Source organism: Pelophylax lessonae (genome assembly GCF_965119305.1).
Source record: "Pelophylax lessonae genome assembly, chromosome: 1".
NCBI classification, from domain to species: domain Eukaryota; kingdom Metazoa; phylum Chordata; class Amphibia; order Anura; family Ranidae; genus Pelophylax; species Pelophylax lessonae.
This window is the reverse complement of record NC_138768.1, coordinates 541,461,175-541,479,546: the sequence shown is the minus strand read 5'-3', so window position 1 is coordinate 541,479,546 and position 18,372 is coordinate 541,461,175. Positions and strand designations below refer to the sequence as shown.

Genomic DNA, 18,372 nt, shown 5'->3' with positions numbered 1-18,372 from the left:
TCGTGCGACGCTGTACCCAAATTAAATTGACGTCCTTTTTTTCCCCACAAACAGAGCTTTCTTTTGGTGGTATTTGATCACCTGTGCGATTTTTATTTTTTGCGCTATAAACAACAATTTTGAAAAAAAACAATATTTTCACATTTTTTTATATGAAATTAAAAAAAAATGTAAAAATCAAAATTTTTTAACATTTTAGGCCAATTTGTTTTCTGCTAAATATTTTTGGTAAAAAAAATCGCAATAAGCGTATTTTGATTGGTTTGCGCAAAAGTTATTGCGTTTACTAACTACGGGAAAGATTTATGTCATCTTTATTGTTTTTTTTTTTAACTAGTAATGGCGGCAATCTGCAATTTTTTTTGCGGGACTGCGACTTTGAGGCGGACAGATTGGACCCCTGACTGACATTTTTGACACTTTTGGGGGTACCAGTGACATTACTACAGTAATCAGTGCTATAAATATGCACTGTTACTGTAAAAATGACACTGGCAGGGAAGGGGTTAACTTTACTGGTGATTAAGGGATTAAGTATGTCCCTAGGAGCGGGATTTTAACTGTGGGGGGCGTGGCTTGTGATGTAATCACAGAGACATACGATCCTACATAGCAGGATCGCATAGCCTCTGTGATTACTTTAGTGAGAATGACAGACGGCTGTGTTTACATCAGCCGTCTGTCTTTCTCCCTCTCCTATGGGAGATTGCGAGTGGCCGGCGGCCATCGGAGCCGCCAGTCACACGTGCTGGATCCCCAGGCAACGAGTGGGGGCGGGAGCGTACCGCCGCCGGCGCGCGCTCGCCCACTACAGGCTCGTAGGTGAGCGACGTACCCCTACGTCACTTTGCCTGTAAGCGGCTGCCTGCCGCAGTAAATAGTCGTGCGGCGGTCGGCAAGTGGTTAAATAACGCAGTGCTGTATCGCAAAAAATGGCCTGGTCATTAAGGGGGTAAAACCTTCCGGTTCTTAAGTGGTTAAAGGAGAAGTACAGGCAAAGTTCATTTGGCTGTACTTCTGTGACCTGTTTTCCTCTGTCAGCTGACGTCACAGAGCCGGTCCAGGCTCAGGCAAGATCACAACCATCTGGATCCACCCACATACCTGGACTGGCGCCCAACTCAGCTTTTCAGCAAGCTGCTGGCAGCTCGCACCCTCTCCACAGTCCAGCGCTCCAGTGAGCACAGAGGGCAGAGCAGACAGTGGTGAATGACAGTCACCAGCTCTCTGCTCACGGAGCTCTGAGAACCGAGCAATCAGCGGTGTCTGATCGCTCGGTTCTCATTGTTAGAGCTGGCGGGGGGAACAGATTCAGCATTGGACCAATGCTGCATCCACCTAGGTAAGTACAGTACGATTCTGGAGAAAAAACAAAACCCCATACTTCTCTTTTAAAACGATGCCCTCATTGGTGCACTGTCACCACTGACAAGGCTTCCATCTTCACCTGATCTTCCTTCCAGGTTCGCGGGCTCCAGCCATCTGACTGGCTGATCCACGAAGACATCACTCTGCGCATGCGCAGCAGGAGTCACTGTTTACGGCACAGAACTCTAAAGGAATGGCACAATACGCTGTTCCTTCAGAGCGCATGCGCCAGTGACGGTACCGGCTGCTGCTCCGTGGAAAATCTCCTAAACAATGCGCACTTGGAAGATATTCAATATACCTACAGGTAAGCGTTATTTATTTAATGCATGCTGCATAAAAATCGCAGCGCGCTACCATACCTCCCAACCATCCCTGATGGCTGAGTCCCGGAAAATGCCTGCGGCGTTGCGGGCGGCTTGGTTTCTGCACGCTGCGAGCAACACATTCCAGCCGGCATCTCTGAGAGTGCCGGAGTGCACTGAACCTGCCCCTCCTCCTTCCTGTGTTTTCCTGTACAGCGAAGAGGAGGGGAGCAGCACACACAACTCTGCAAGACGCAGCTGATCTGAGGTCTGTGATTTTTATGTACTCCAGGGAGGGAGGCATGGAGCAGAGGGGGGAGGCATGGAGCAGAGGAGGGAGACACGGAGCAGAGGAGGGAGACACGGAGCAGAGGAGGGAGACACGGAGCAGAGGAGGGAGACACTGAGCAGAGGAGGGAGGCACGGAGCAGAGGAGGGAGACATGGAGCAGAGGGAGAGTTAGAGCAGAGGATGGCATGGAGCAGAGGAGGGAGACATGGAGCAGAGGGTGGAGACACGGAGCAGAGAAGAGAGGCAGGGAGCAGAGGAGGGAAGCAGGAAGCAGAGGAGGGTGACACAGAGCAGAGGGTGGCATGGAGCAGAGGAGGGAGACACGGAGCAGAGGAGGGAGACACGGAGCAGAGGAGGGAGGCAGGGAGCAGAGGGGGGAGACATGGAGCAGAGGAGGGAGGCAGGAAGCATTGGAGGGTGACAAAGAGCAGAGGGTGGCATGGAGCAGAGGAGGGAGACACAGAGCAGAGGAGGGAGACACGGAGCAGAGGAGGGAGGCAGGGAGCAGAGGGGGGAGACATGGAGCAGAGGAGAGAGGCAGGAAGCAGAGGAGGGTGACAAAGAGCAGAGGGTGGCATGGAGCAGAGGAGGGTGACACAGAGCAGAGGAAGGAGGCAGGGAGCAGAGGAGGGTGACACAGAGCAAAGGAAGGAGGCAGGGAGCAGAGGAGGGTGACACGGAGCAGAGGGTGTCATGGAGCAGAGGGTGGTATGGAGCAGAGGAGGGGAGACGCAGAGGAGGGGAGACACAGAGCAGAGGAGGGGAGACACAGAGCAGAGGGGGGGAGACACAGAGCAGAGGGGGGGAGACACGGAGCAGAGGAGGGGAGACACAGAGCAGAGGAGGGGAGACACAGAGCAGAGGAGGGGAGACACAGAGCAGAGGGGGGGAGACACGGAGCAGAGGGGTGGAGACACGGAGCAGAGGGGTGGAGACACGGAGCAGAGGGGTGGAGACACGGAGCAGAGGAGGGGAGACACAGAGCAGAGGAGGGGAGACACAGAGCAGAGGAGGGGAGACACGGAGCAGAGGGGGGGGGGGAGTCACGGAGCAGAGGGGGGGGGGAGACACGGAGCAGAGGAGGGAGGCAGGGAGCAGATGGGGGAGGCAGGGAGCAGATGGGGGAGGCAGGGAGCAGATGGGGGAGACACGAAGCAGAGGGGGGGGGGGGCTACACTGAGCACAGGAGGTAGACATATTTTATAGGTACAAGGAAGTCTGGGTTTTATTTAACCTCATCCCTTAAGCCCCTCCCACTGCTAAGTGATTGGCCACGTGCATAATTTTACGCGGAGCGCTAAGCCACACGCAGATCTTATCCTTCCTCAAATGTCCCTCATTCTGAAGTCCAAATGTTAGGAGGTATATGATACTCTTAGGTATCATGTCACATTGAAGTGTGTATCAGTGGGTGACACATTCCAGGCAGCAGTCTCCACACCCCACTGTGCTACATAACAACTGATGATAAAAATCCTGGAAACATGTGCTGTCTATCATGTATACGGCGGGAAGCTCAGCAAACAGCCACACATTTCTCATACCGTGTGGAAGCCGCTAGCATACAGAACCTCCTCCCTTTATGTCACCCCTCACCCTGCTTCCTTCATTGTTCTACACCCACGTGCCCCGGTTCCGATCCATCACTGGGCGTGACTCTAGGCGGCACCACGTGACCCGCTCTGCCGACAGCTTCGTTAGAAATCGCCCAATGGGGTGAAGCCATGACGAAGGCTTTGGGCTGGGCTCGCTGTATAAATAGAGGGGGCTGGGGGTCTGTTCCCATTGTTCCTCTTGTGAAGTGGTGTTTGCTGTCTATAGCGGCTGCTAGGTGAGTACCGGGGATGGGGGTCATTAGATTGTACATTGTATGCATGTCATTGCTCGCTGACGCTGTCCATCCCACGTTGTCTGCTTTAAGCTATTTAAAATCGAATTAGATTCAGCTAAGAATGAAGTGTCTGTTTTTTAAATGAAGGATTTTAGCTTTGAAGGGGGAAAAACTTGTATAGAAATTAACTTACAAGAGGCCACCTTTTCTAAACTAAGGGCATGCAAAAAAAGATTACACCTGTATAATTATTGTAGCTAATTAATCAGAGGTGGCCTCTAAGTAAAACTGCTTTCATTCATTGGCATGTGATCTGTGCTTGGTGCTGTAGCCTGATGAGAAGTGTGGGTGGCTGCTCACTAATGCTGCGCAGAGATGAGGATTCTGTGGGTGCTGTGTGCGTCCGTCCTGACAGCCCCTCCATATGCTCCTCTTTTGCAGACAAGAGCTTAAAGATGGCAGACAAACCAAACCTAAAAGAGATCGACAGTTTTGACAAGTCAAAGCTGAAGAAAACCGAGACACAAGAGAAGAACCCCCTGCCTACAAAAGAAGGTACGTCTCCGGACACCCCTTGTTGTATGTTTTGCCTGACCTGAATTGTTTTATAAAAAAAAAAATATATATATATATATATATATATATATATATATATATATATATATATATATATATATATATTCCTTGTGATCTAACGAGATTTCCTGCCTTTCAGAAATTGAACAGGAAAAGCAAGGCTACAATTAGCAACTGGACCCTCCCCAGGATTTGGTGAAAGAATACACTGTGAATGAAGATGTGACCTGCCAGTCCTAATGAAGGATCATAGAATGCCAAAAAAGGGAATTGTCTGTCTGAACTTGTCTTCCCTCTACGTATTTGAATGGAATAAACATTTTGTGCAATAAAAGGTCCTCTCTGCATTTATTGCTTAGATCCTATAGCAGTATTTTTGCTTTGTATAGGGGTGTTCAAACTATGGCCCTCCAGTTGTTCAGGAACTACAATTCCCATCATGCCTAGTCATGTCTGTGAATGTTGGGAGTTTTACAAAGCCTCATGGGATGTGTAGTTCTGCAACAGCTGGAGGACCATAGTTTGAGGATCCCCGGATAGAGTATGTGTATATTTGGATTCTAGTTGACTTTAGCTATATAAAAAGTGTATTTCCACTTTCCCAGCCCAATTGGGGATAATGCCATTCCCCATTCACAGCATACTACTCCTCCCCCCTGCAGCTGATTTAATGACTTTGCATTTTTAATCCTTGCCTATGTTGCAGTTTAAGCATGTGTTATGGCTGCCCCAGGTTTCCAGTTTCAGCTTGGGTTCACTATTGCGAACCCGGACCTCACATGTGATTAGCATTGCTGTGCAGATCACATGCAATTTGACTTCAGCCATACAATTTGTATAGCTGAATGTGCACTGCATTTGCATGGAAAAAGCTGCAGGAACTTTTTTTTTATATTTTCTCTCCCCTGTACTGTAATTGGATCGTATGGGTGTTCAAACCCATGGGATCCAAATTCACAGTTCGTGCTGCCATCTGTAAACCAACCAATCTGGGGGTGTAATAACGTATGGACAGCGGTTTGCAGAGGGCAGTGTGAACTGTCTGCAGGGGAGATGTGGGAACCCATGCTGGTTCCTGCATTGCAAAAGTGTGACCCCCCCCCCCCCCCAGTCTCAAGGTGGCACCTTCTCTAACTGCAACCTATACAGCCCCTCTTCCAATCGGGCCTAGAGCAGTGTTTTTCAACTCCGGTCCTCAGGGCACACTAACAGGCCAGGTTTGCAAGAAAACTGAAATACATCACAGGTGATCCCATTTGCTGCTCAGTGATTGCAGTATACTAGTCTGCATCTCCCCAAGGTAATACTTAAAATCTGGCCTGTTAGTGTGCCCTGAGGACCGGAGTTGGGAAATACTGGCCTAGAGTATCTCTGTAAGCTGAGTTCATCAATGGAACATAAAAGGCACTCCCTTATTTAAAGTAACAGGCTGGCAGTGCACTGTTCATGGTTAACTCGGCCACTTTACTGAACTTCTGCCTGCTCTTTGTAGGAAAGGGAGTAGAAGTTGGCAGCACTGAATGTTGTATGTAAATAGCAAGTGCTGGGTTGGAATTTTAACAAAGGTTTACTGGGGGATTGTTTTATTTTTGCCTAATGCTCCTGGAAGTTTAGAGCCTGTCCTATAGAATAGACTGGTTTTGCTCAACAAATGCTTGAGGCCTTCTGGTAAAGGGTGGGGAAATGTATAATTTAGAGCAGTGGTCCTCAACTCCGGTCCTTGGGGTCCACTAACAGGCCAGGTTTGCAAGATCACTAAATTACATCCCAGGTGATATAATTTGCGGCTCAGTGATTGCAGTATTCTAGTCTGCATCTCCCCAAGCGAATACTTAAAATCTGGCTGTTAGTGGGCCTTGAGGACCACTGATTTAGAGTGTGAAGGAGACCACTGTAAACTCATCCATCACAAACCGCTGATGTTTGCAAATGTGGCAATGCACTTTAAGCCTAAGGGCTCTTTCACACTTGTAGTCCGTCAAATCGACTCCGCTTTTCTCAGCGGGGGGTCGATCCGTGCGGCGACACAGCTGTCAGTTCCCAATGCATCTCTATGGGGGAAATTGGATGGGAACAGACCGTCGGTCCGTTCTCATCTGATCTGCTGGACGGATGGAAAATGGGGTTTCCATCCGTCCAGATTTGACGGGTCGGATGTCAGCGGACATGTCTCTGCTGACATCCGATGCCCCATAGGGATGCATGGGTGGGACCGTTCAGATCCGCCAAAAAACGAACAGGCAGATCTGAACGGTCCGCCTGTGTGAAAGGGGCCTAAGACAATGTTTTAACTCTTTATTTTGTAGCTTGTTTGGGCCAACTAGTTACTATAAACAGTATGTAGCCCCAGCTGTATTTAGCCGTACACTGAAAACAGTCTCTCCACACTCAGAACAAAATAGTCAAGCTCAGCCATTCATGGGAAGCTATACATTCTGTGAATGAATACAAAGCTTCCTCTGATTGGCAGAGGTGGACAGATGACCAATCTCAGCCAAGAGAAGGCTTTTGTAGATGCAAAGCTTCCCATAAATGGCTAAACGGCACTCAGCCCTGGTTCACACTGAATGCTCCTTTGAAATCTTGTGACTTCACTTGAAATTGCATGCTGCATGTCAGTGCGACTTTATGGAAGTCGCAGCTGAAATCACCAAAAATAGTGCAAGAACTACTTTTTCAAATGTGTGCAGCACCCCACATTCAGCGTGGCACCAATTTGAACAGTTCCATTGCCAACAGGCTGCAACTTGTCATGTGATTTGACCTGTCCAATTGCATGACGGGTCACACTGGTGTGAACGTGGGCTCAGTCTGACTTTATTTGTAGTTGGTGTGAGATGGGAAGTCTCCCTCCCACTGCCAGAAGACAGTGCTGTATGTTGGTGAGGCTGGTAATGGTAGGATTACCAGTTAAAAAAAAAAAAGAATTGGGGAAAAGGTGAAAACTAATGCAGCCACCTCATCCGAGGAATGGTAAGCAATTTTTGTTCTTGGGTTTAGATAGAGCACTGTTATGTCTATTAAGATGTATGATTATGCTTTGATTGCAAAAGCTGTTGCTGCCTCTTTTTCAGAGTTTCTGTTGAAAAAGGAGTAAAATCCATAATTCTGTTCTGACATTTTCTAGCACTGTTGAGGTCCACAGACGCCTCCCTCTAGACCTGACCCCTGCTGCGGGTAGTGACCAGTGAAACCTTGAATAATCTACTTTAACTGTCTTAGCAGATCACTCACGCGTCCTCTGCTTCGAGGAGGACGGGTAACTTAAGGCTGGCCATACATTATACAGTTTTCTTGTTTAATTTTCCTTTAGATTTTCGCAAGCCATATATAAGGTCAATTCCTAAACCTCAATGTATATGCAATCAGGCAGGCCCTGACACTACATACTGTAGTTGAAAGTGAATCTAAAGGAAATTGAACAAGAAAATTGTATAATGTATGGCCAGCCAGGGGAACATAAGGATAGAATAAATGTCTGACACGTCTGTAAAACTCAAGGCATGATTTATTTTGTATATATACAAATGTGTTATCCTATCGGCCTCTGTGTAAGCTCTAAATCTCTGGTAGCCTGAGCTACTACAGTCATGACCACTCTCTTTTGGGTGCTATGCCAAGCAGCTGTGCATGGCTGCCATTCAAAAAAAAAAAAATTTGCCAAAGATATAATTCTTTAAATTTTTAAGGCTAGACTTGCAGCTGAGTCTTGTGGTAGAGTGGTCATTCTATTGGTGCCTTATGTTTGACAGTGTAGCACACACCTGCATTATGGTACTCATCAATGCACTGATGTGATCCATCCATGTGATGCTTTAAAGCAGGGATATGCAAACTGTGGCCCTCCAGATGTTGCAGAACTACAAGTCCCATGAGGCATAGCAAGACAGGCACAAGCATGACACCCAGATGCATTATGGGACTTGTAGTTTTGCAACAGCTGGAGGGACACAGTTTGCATATCCCTGCTTTAAAGAGTGTAGGTGCACTAAAATATTTGTTGAATGGACTGGAAAAATGTGCATGTTCCAGAATTGTGTGGATCCAACCATAATCCCCTGCCAAAGTTATCGAATGGAACCTTTCATGCTAAAGGAAGTTCATGCAAAAAAAGACAGAAGCTGACATAAGGCAACTAGCATTTTCATAATGTGCTTAACTTTCTTCAATTCAATACTATAAAGCTGGCTATATATAAATACATTTTCAAACAGATATTTGTACAAATGTTTGTAATTGTCTGCATGAAAACCACATACACTGTTGAAAATGGTTCGAGAAAATTTTCCATCCTGGTCAAAAACGAATGTCGCTTTGACCCTATTAATGATTAGAATATTGCATGAACGTTCCTAAAATGAAAACTTTTGAACAAAATTCTGCTAGTCTATAGCCAGCTTAACCAGTTCTGGACTGGAAGATTTTCCCCCTTAATGACCAGGCCATATTTTGCGATTCGGCACTGCGTTACTTTAACGGACAATTGCGCAGCCGTGCAACGCTGTACCCAAATAAAATAATTGATGTCCTTTTTTTTTCCCCCACAAATTGAGGTTTTTTTTGTGGTAGTATTTGATCACCAGTGCGATTTTTATTTTTTGGGCTATAAACAAAAACAGAGTGACAATTCTGGAAAAAAAAAACTATTAAGCTATTAACCACTTGCCGACCGCCGCACGACTATTTACTGCGGCGGTCAGCCCCTCACAGGCAAAGTGACGTAGGACTATGTCGCTAGCCTGTGAGGCTCTAGGGGGCGAGCGCGTGCCGCCGGAGGCGCCCTCCCACCCCCGCTCCCTCCTGCACATCCCCGCGCGTGTGACCGGCGGACCCGATGTCCGCCGGTCACTCGCGATCGTCCAGTGCAGAGGGAGAAAGGCAGGCGGCTAATGTAAACAAAGCCGCCTGTCATTCTCCCCTGTGTAAGAACAGAGATCATACGGTCCTGCTATGTAGGATCGTATGTCTCTGTTGTTACACCACTAGCCATGCCCCTTTACAGTTAGAAGCACGTCCCTAGGGACACACTTAACCCCTGCATCACCAATAAAGTTAACCCCTTCCCTGCTAGTAACAGTGCATATGTATAGCACTGATTACTGTAGTAATGTCACTGGTACCCCCAAAAATGTCAGTCAAGGGTCCGATCTGTCCGCCGCAATGTAACAGTCCCACAAAAAAAAAATCGCAGATCGCCGCCATTACTCGTTAAAAAAAAAAAACAACAAAAATGACAAAAATCTTTCCCTTAGTTAGTAAACGCAGTAACTTTTGCGCAAACCAATTAAAATACGCTTATTGCGATTTTTTTTTTTTACTAAACCTATGTAGCAGAAAACAAATTGGCCTAAAATGTTAAAAAATTTTGATTTTTACTTTTTTTTGGGGGGGGGGGGGGAATTTCATATAAAAAAAATTTGAAAAATATTGTTATTTTTGCAAAATTTACGCTCTTTTTTTTGTTTATAGCGCAAAAAGTAAAAATCCCACAGGTGATCAAATACCACCAAAAGAAAGCTCTTTGTGGGGAAAAAGGACGTCAATTTTGTTTAGGTACAGCATCGCACGACCGCGCAATCGTTTGTTAAAGTCACGCATTGCCGAATCGCAAAATAGGGCCTGGTCAGGAGGGGAAAGCTTTCAAAAACAGGAGGTCAATATTTTGAATTAATTGAATGTTCCGAATAATGAACACCAAATTAGTGAAAAGAGCAGAGGATTAGTAAGAAAAAATTGCAGAGCAGTACATAAAGTTCATTAAACAAAGGTATGGATATTATCTGTATTTAAGGGTAATTCAAAACTGATAGCAATATACCAGCTATTCCGGGGCTTAAGTGGTTAAAGAAATATATAGTTTTCACATTCTGCTATATAACATTCCTGAAAAAAAAAAAAATTAAAAATCTAAATGTTTTTAACATTTTAGGCCAATTTGTTTTCTGCTACATATTTTTGGTAAAAAAAAAAAAAAAAACGCAATAAGCGTATTTTGATTGGTTTGTGCAAAAGTTATGGCGTCTACTCACTAGGATAAGATTTATGCCATTTTTATTGTTTGTTTTGTTTTTTTACTAGTAATGGCGGCGATCTGCGATTTTTGGTGGGACTGCGACATTGTGGCGGACAGATGGGACCCCTAACTGACATTTTTGACACTTTTGGGGGTACCAGTGACATTACTACAGTAATCAGTGCTAAAATATGCACTGTTACTGTAATAATGAAACTGGCAGGGAAGGGGTTAACACAGTAAGTGATCAAGGGGTTGAATGTGTACCTAGGGGCGTGTTTCTAACTGTGGGAGGGGAGTGGCTTGTGAAATGATAACAGAGACCTGTGTTCCTATATAGAAGGATCACAGGAGCGCTGTGATCATTCCAGAGAGAAGTCCATGGAAAATCATCTTGATTTGGGGTGCAGGCGCCGGCATTGCAAGGAGGGATTTACAGCTGGTTTCATGCGAGAGTCTTTGTGAATGGTACTGTCGTCTTCTGGGATATACAGGTCCCAGAAGGCAGCGAGGGGAAGTAGGAGGGGCTGGACATGACGCAAATTGCAGGAAGTAGGAGCGGGTACCTGTTAAAACCAGGTACCTGGTCCCCCCACAAAGTGCCAAATGTGGCAGTTGAGGGGGGGAGGGTGCGAACAAGCGGAGTTTCCCCTTTTGGGTGGAGCTCTGTTTTAACATGCATTGCAGTAACATATTGGATTCTCCTGAAATTCCAAAGTATTTCCTTTTTTGCAATGCAGAAGGCAACACTTGAGCTGATTCAAAGTGCTTCTCCTCAGATGCACAGGAGCCTTTGGCGATGGCTTTGTCAGGGGACCCTCACTTGATCCCGTCCCGTAGGCTCATTATCTGGGACCATTGTCACCACTGATGAACGTACTTGGTTCTCAATGAATGAGTCTGAGTGGAGTCAGTTTGCATTAGCATCCATTCACAAGGTGCCTCTCTTCCTACATTCATTCATTGGAATGGAAAATGAGAGGGAAGAATTGGAGGACTTGGGCCATCTTCTGCAAGTGGTTCAATCCTGGCAAGGTTCCAGAAAGGATGTCAACAAACGCTATTTACTCTGAAGTCTGGAACAGGTTCACAGTTTTTGCAGCTGAGCATAATTTTGATCCTCGCAACCCAGAAGTTGCTGAGTTGCTATCATTTCAGCAATGCACAGATGTCATCCATCCATGTGATGCTTTAAAGCAGGGATATGCAAACTGTGGCCCACCAGATTTGGCAGAACTACAAGTCCCATGAGGCATAGCAAGACTGACAGGCACAAGCATAACACGCAGAGGCATGATGGAACTTGTAGTTTTGCAACAGCTGGAGGGCCACAGTTTGCATATTCCTACTTTAACCACTTGCTGCCCGCCCACCATCAAATGACGGCGGGACGGTGCGGCCATTGTTCTGGGCGGACGTCATATGACGTCCGCCCATTCAAGCAGGGCAGGCGCGCGATCGCGTGTGCGCCGCCCTGCACTGCCGGTGTCGGTGTGTCCCACGGGACACAGCCCGTCACCGGCAGGGGGGAAACAGCCAATGGGCATGGCTGTTTCCCACGTGATCGGCTGTGTGCCAATGACACAGCCGATCACAATAGAGGAGCCCGGGAGATGACCACGCATGCGCGATCGGGAGCGCGGTCATGTCGGTGGCACTGTGTTCCGTAGGAACACAGCTGTCACCGGCAGTAGTAAACAGTCACTGACAGTGACTGTTTACTATGTGATCGGCTGTGAATCCATTCACAGCCGATCACAAAATGTAAACAAAGAGCAGTAACTCACAGTTACTAGCTCTTCTCCCCTCATACAGTTTCCAGTATGAGGGGAGAAGAGCTAGAAATAGTGAGTTACTGCTCGGTACACCTGTAAAAGTAAAATCACACAAATAAAGGTCCCCACACAGTCCTCAGCCCCCCCCCCAATGTTACCTGTCACCCAACAGTCACCTCATCAGTGCCCAGAAATTGACACCCATAACGTTCACATGTGAGCGCAGCGATCGCGGGCAGATTTACAGCGATTCCACCCGTGATCCGGAAATCATTGCAAATTGCGGGACGCCTGTGCGTTGCCCGTTTTTTGCAATAGCACCCCAAACGCTGTGCGATGTTGCCGCCATTTCTGCCTGCCGAATCGCGGTAACATCGCGCAAACAACGCATGACGCCTAAAAAAGGTACAAGAGTTTCTTTGGGGTGTCATGCGTTGTTTGCGTGATGTTACCTCAATTCGGCAGGCGGAAATCGCAGCAACATCGCACAGCGTTTGGGGTGCTATTGCAAATCACGGGCAACGCACAGGCGTCCCGCAATTTGCAATGATTTCTGGATCGCGGGCAGAATCGCAGTGATTCTGCACATGATCGCTACGCTCACATGTGAACATAGCCTAAAGTTCACCGGTCACCAGAGACTGCCATCAGTACCGCCGTGCACCATCGCCCGTCACCTGTCACCCATCAATGACCATCGCCCGTCACCCCATCAATCACCGTCACCTGTCACCCCATCAGTCATCGTCATCTGTCACCCTATCAATCATCGTCACTTGTCACCCCGTCAGTGATCGTCACTTGTCACCCCATCAATCATCGTCACATGTCACCCCGTCAGTGATTGTCATCTGTCACCCCATCAATCATCGTCCCCTGTCACCTCATCAATCATCGTCACCTGTCACCTCATCAATCATCATCACCTGTCACCTCATCAATCATCGTCACCTGTCACCCCATCAGTCATCGTCACCTGTCACCCCATCAGTCATTGTCACCTGTCACCCCATCAGTCATCGTCACCTGTCGCCCCATCAGTCATCGTCACCTGTCACCCCATCAGTCATCGTCACCTGTTTGCCATATACATGCAATCACTTACTGACCGCCTAACGACTATATGCGTCGGCCATTAAAAGCTAAAAACTGGGGTTATGGCAGCAGATAGCTTCCATAACCCCGGTATTTTTTGAAACGGTGGGCGGTCGGCTTTCAGATAAGGGTGGTCCCAGTGGCGGATTCGCCGCAGAATTACCCTTACGGTGCAGGGGAAGAGGTGCCCCCCCCCTCCCGCCGTATCCCAGACGTTTTCCCAGCTTACCGGACCCGCCGGCAGCGGGGAAAACTATCCGATCCCGGATCCTCAGAGACAGGAAGTCGAGTGAGGGCAAGATGGCCCTCACTCGACTCTATGGTCTTGGAGGACCGGAGCTACGTCAAAAGACGTTGCCTAGCAACCGGTTTAAAGGGCCACTTTTTTTTTCTTTTTTTTTTTCTCTTCGACAATTTTTTTTTTTTTTCTTTTTTAGTGTAGTTGGGAGGTGTGAGGTCTTTTTGACCCCAGATCTCACAATAAAGAGGACCTGTCATGCCTATTTCTATTACAAGGGATGTTTACATTCCTTGCAATAGGAATAAAAATGATCAAAACATTTTTTTTTTTAAACTGTGTAAAAATAAAAAAATAATAAATAAAATAAATAGGAAAAAAAAAAAAATTAAAGCGCCCTGTCCCCGTTAGCTCACGCGCAGAAGCAAACGCATACGCAAGTCCCGCCCACATATGTAAACGGCGTTCAAACCATACATGTGAGGTATCGCCGCGATCGTTAGAGCGACAGCAATAATTTGAGCCCTAGACCTCCTCTGTAACTCTAAGCTAGTAACCTGCAGAAATTTTTAAAATGTTGCCTATGGGGATTTTTAAGTACCAATGTTTGGCGCCATTCTGTGAGCATGCGCAATTTTGAAGCATGACATGTTGGGTATCTAATTACTCGGCGTAACATTATCTTTCACATTATGGAAAAAAATTGGGCTAAATTTACTGTTTTCTTATTTTTTAGTTCAAAAAAGTGAATTGTTTTCAAAAAAATCGCATTTGGAAGACTGCTGCGCAAATATGGTGTGATAAAAAATATTGCAACGATCTCCATTTTATTCTCTAGGGTCTCTGCTAGTAATAATAATGTTTGGGGGTTCTAAGCAGTTTTCTAGCAAAACAACTGATTTTAGCTTGTGTAGCGGGGTCTTCCATTATACAAGTTCTAAAAGACTGCTGCTTGACATTTGAGAGGAACTCGGCTCCATCTAGTGGCCAAAAGGACACATTGCAGCGGCTATGGAATTTCTTTTGATGTTATTTTCCTTTCAGGAAGTTGAGCAGTCTTCATCGCCCATAGTGCTTTGAGAGTACCAGGGTGCACTGCTGCACCGCACAGCCTTCTGGGGGAAGCTTTATAAAGGAAGGGAGGAGCAAGGCTCACTCTCTTGGGAAAGACACAGTGAGACAAGCAGGATGCCAGCGCTGTGGGCTGATGCTGCATGCTAGGCCGAAACTCCTGGGCCTTAAGTGACTAAGTTGCAGTGTTTCATCTCCAGTAGAGGATCCCTCCTGGAGGTCCCATCGATGTTCTACAGAGACCAGACTCATCCACCCCAAATACCTAGCGCGGCTGGTGACAGAGGCCGGAGACTGAGACCGCAGCGGAGGCTTCCTGGGAGACAGTCCTGTTGGTGAGAGGGCACCTGCCCAAAAACTGACTCTATCTATCAAAGAAGTAACTTTAGTCAGGATTAGCCTTAGAGTAGTAGAAGGCAATATACCAGGTGGCCCAGTACATCTCTCACAGAAGTTTTACCGCCAATCCTGCACAGACACCCCGCGGTGATTACTAACTGTTTGCTGCCATTCTCTCTATTGATCACCCATCCTCAATGTGGATTACAAATCGCGAGTGCACCAACGTTGCTAGCGAAGATATAGAGAAGAAACAGCGGACTCAGATAGGTCTGACATTCTGGTACTGTGTCTAACTGAATGCTGAGCCTTATTTCCAAAAGTATAATAGTGATTAAGATGGTGGTCCTATAGGCTCTGAGACATTTCCTGAAACAATTAATGTGCCCTTGAGGAGTGATATCACAGTATTTATCTTATCTTTGATTAATTAATCAGTATATCCTTTTACAAAGTCATATTTTACTGTATCGAAACTGTTTATTTGATTTACAGTAAATAACTTTCCTGTTTAAAAGCAAGCTTGTGTGTGGTCACCTTGTATTACCCAGAAGGACTGCAGCTGGAGAGAGGTAACAGGTCATTATTATTTATTGAAGTGTTATATTCCAATCTGTGTAGCCATTTGGTATTCCAGTCCTATTCTGGGTCAGTTGTGCCTAGGGAGGGTTCGAGCCAATTCTGTGGGTTGTTAGGCAGGACGTAGACCCAATAATCTAATCAGCAGCTCCTGCGGGGGTGGTGCTACACGTGGGGGCTCGTCCGGGATTATCTACAGTCCTGCAACACAACCCTCTCAGCAACAGAATCCCCCTCAACGCAGAAATGGATCCTACCGCTGCAGCCGAGTGGTGCAGGGAAGAGAATGTCGTAGTGGAAAATGGCCTGGTGGTTGAAATCAAGGGAGAGGTCTGGACTGAGGAAAAACTCCTCCCAGTTTTAAGGGCACTGTCCACAGACAGGAAATTCTGGGTGACTGACATAAAGACAGACACCACCGTTCCACACACGTATGCATTGTGTGAGTGGAGGAAGGGGGTCCCTGATTACTTTAAGGGAACCAGTGTAAAGACTACTGACCAAACAGAACTTTTCTTAATACATCCAGAAGTCCTTACTGAAGGTCCCTCATCCACCACTCCTGGGGGATCCAGCAAAGAAAAAGGTGTCCAAGAAGGGAGTCCAGAGTCACCACCTTTGTCTACCTTTAGCTCAGAACTGTGTGCTGTTCTCGGGGAAATCGTAGCAAAATGTAGTAAGGACTCCCCAAACTATCTGATGACTGGATATAGGAAGCTCAGGACATTCTCTGGGAAACAGCCTGTGCCTTCAACAGAAGATGGGTTTGAAGAGTGGTTAGATACCGCCACTCAGGCTTTGGAAGAGTGGGAGGTACCAGAACAGCACAAGAAACAGAGAATCACAGAAAGTTTAAAGGGACCTGCACTAGAGGCCGTACGTAATCTCAAGCTAAGCAAAAAGAACTGCACTGCACAGGATTATCTAGACATTCTACAAGATGTATTTGGTCGGACGGAGAACGTGGCTGAATTTCTTTACCAGTTAGACCACTGTTACCAAGAAGAGGAAGAGAAGTTGTCCGAATTTATTAGACGCCTAGATAAGATCATCCACCAGATCTTGTTAAAGAAAGGGATAGACCCCCGGAAGGTAGATGAGACTCGTGCACGGCAGGTGCTGAGAGGGGCTCAACCCCTAGATCCCATTGCCATACTGTTGCGAACTCGCCAAGATGGTGGCATTCTGGAATACCCTGACCTGATCCGAATGGTCAGAGAAGAAGAGGTCATGTTGGACAACAAAAGGAAGAGTCGGCAGTTTGACTCAACTGCTCGTGTCAGAGTGATAAGTGCAAAAGAAAGTGACTCGCAAGTTGAACTCCTAAAGACCCAGGTGTCCCAGTTGATAGAAATGGTGTCCATCCTGACTAGTCAGGCATCTACTCTACCTGATGGGAACGCGCCAGAGAAGCCGGATAAACCTTCTAACCTTAGAGTAGACCCAGAACCGAGACCTAGGAGATCGCTAACTTGTTTCAACTGTGGGGGAGTAGGACATGTTAGAGGAGTATGTCCCAGCCCAGGAAATGTCGCCTCAGAACCTCGCAAGCCAGCGGAAAAACTTCAGAGGGCACCCGTGAAGGAGTCGACCGGGTGCCCGCCAGTTTCAAGGGAATCCAAGAGACTCAATGATTCAGGGAATCTGAGTCAGGGAGTCAGATCCAGGTACAACGCCCCTAGTTCTATACTCCAGGCTACTGAGAGGAGGAAAATCAATGCACACCGGGCCCAGAGGGGACTGAAGTCCAGAAGAAAAAAAAAGAAAAGAGCCTGGGTGCAGAGAACTGAATCAGACAACAAGGCCACTTCAAGAGAATTCCCAACTAACTTGGTCGGGCCTTCCCCTGTAGTCTCTGTCCAGGTAGAAGGAATTTACACAAGAGCCCTCCTTGACACTGGGGCCCAAGTGACTCTTCTGTATAGAGACTTCTATGATAAACACCTTACCCATCTACCTCTGCAGAAGTTGGAAGATCTGGAGATATGGGGTATCGGGACTCAAAGTTTTCCCTATGACGGGTATCTGCCAATCAAGTTGACCTTTGACCCATCAGTGGCTGGTGAAGCTGAAACCTTCGACACCCTAGCGGTGGTCTGTCCTCGTCCGCCAGGGGCCAACAAAAGCTCTCTCATCGTAGGGACCAACACTGACCTAGTAAGGCGCCTCCTGACACAACTGGTCCAGGGACAGGATGCTCCAGCGCCAAGGATTCACCCCATGCTACGGCAGGCCTATCAACGATTAGTATTGGAGCAAGAGACTCCTGCAGAAGGAGTTGGAAGACTCTGGAAGTTGGACAGAACGGAAAAGGTCTTGCAGCCAGGAGAGGTGGCTTGTCTGAAAGCTTCCGTTAAACTCACATGGAAACAGCCGGGCCCTTTTATCATCTTTGAATCAGGTCCACAGGAAGAGGAGAGAGGGATAGAAGTAATCCCTGAAGTGATCCCTTTGAAGGTGTTACAGAAAAACCATGGAAGGGTTTTAGTGAGTGTCAGAAACACCTCTACTACACCGGTGAAGGTACCGGCCAGAGTGCTGTTGGGCCAAGTTAACCCGGCTACCCCAGTTGTCCCATCTGATCTTAAAGAGGAGGGAAGGGGTGAAGATGTTATAGAAGAGCTCTGCTCTGGAAACGCTGCCCTCCCACCAGAATGGGTGAAGAGGGCCAAGGCACAACTTGCTCGATGGCGAGGAATATTTTCTAGGGATGAGTTCGACGTGGGATGCGCCAGGAGTGCCACTCATAAGATCCGCCTGAGTGAGGACAAACCTTTCAGAGAAAGAGTCCGGCGAGTTCCCTTAGGTGACTTAGAAGATTTACGTCAGCAGCTGGCGGAACTCAAGAAGACTGGGGTTATTCGAGAATCCAGGAGCCCATATGCTTCTCC

General features: G+C 47.2%; 1 protein-coding gene across 1 annotated transcript; it reads left to right on the top strand.

Moving 5' to 3' along the window:
* The first annotated feature begins 3,639 nt into the window (after positions 1–3,639).
* LOC309559362 (thymosin beta-11-like) lies at positions 3,640–4,705 on the top strand. The gene is made up of 3 exons (XM_082262610.1): positions 3,640–3,795; positions 4,237–4,350; positions 4,511–4,705. The coding sequence occupies exons 2-3, from the start codon at positions 4,251–4,253 to the stop codon at positions 4,540–4,542; spliced, it is 132 nt and encodes a 43-aa protein (XP_082118736.1). The 5' UTR covers positions 3,640–3,795; positions 4,237–4,250; the 3' UTR covers positions 4,543–4,705.
* Positions 4,706–18,372: the final 13,667 nt, after the last annotated feature.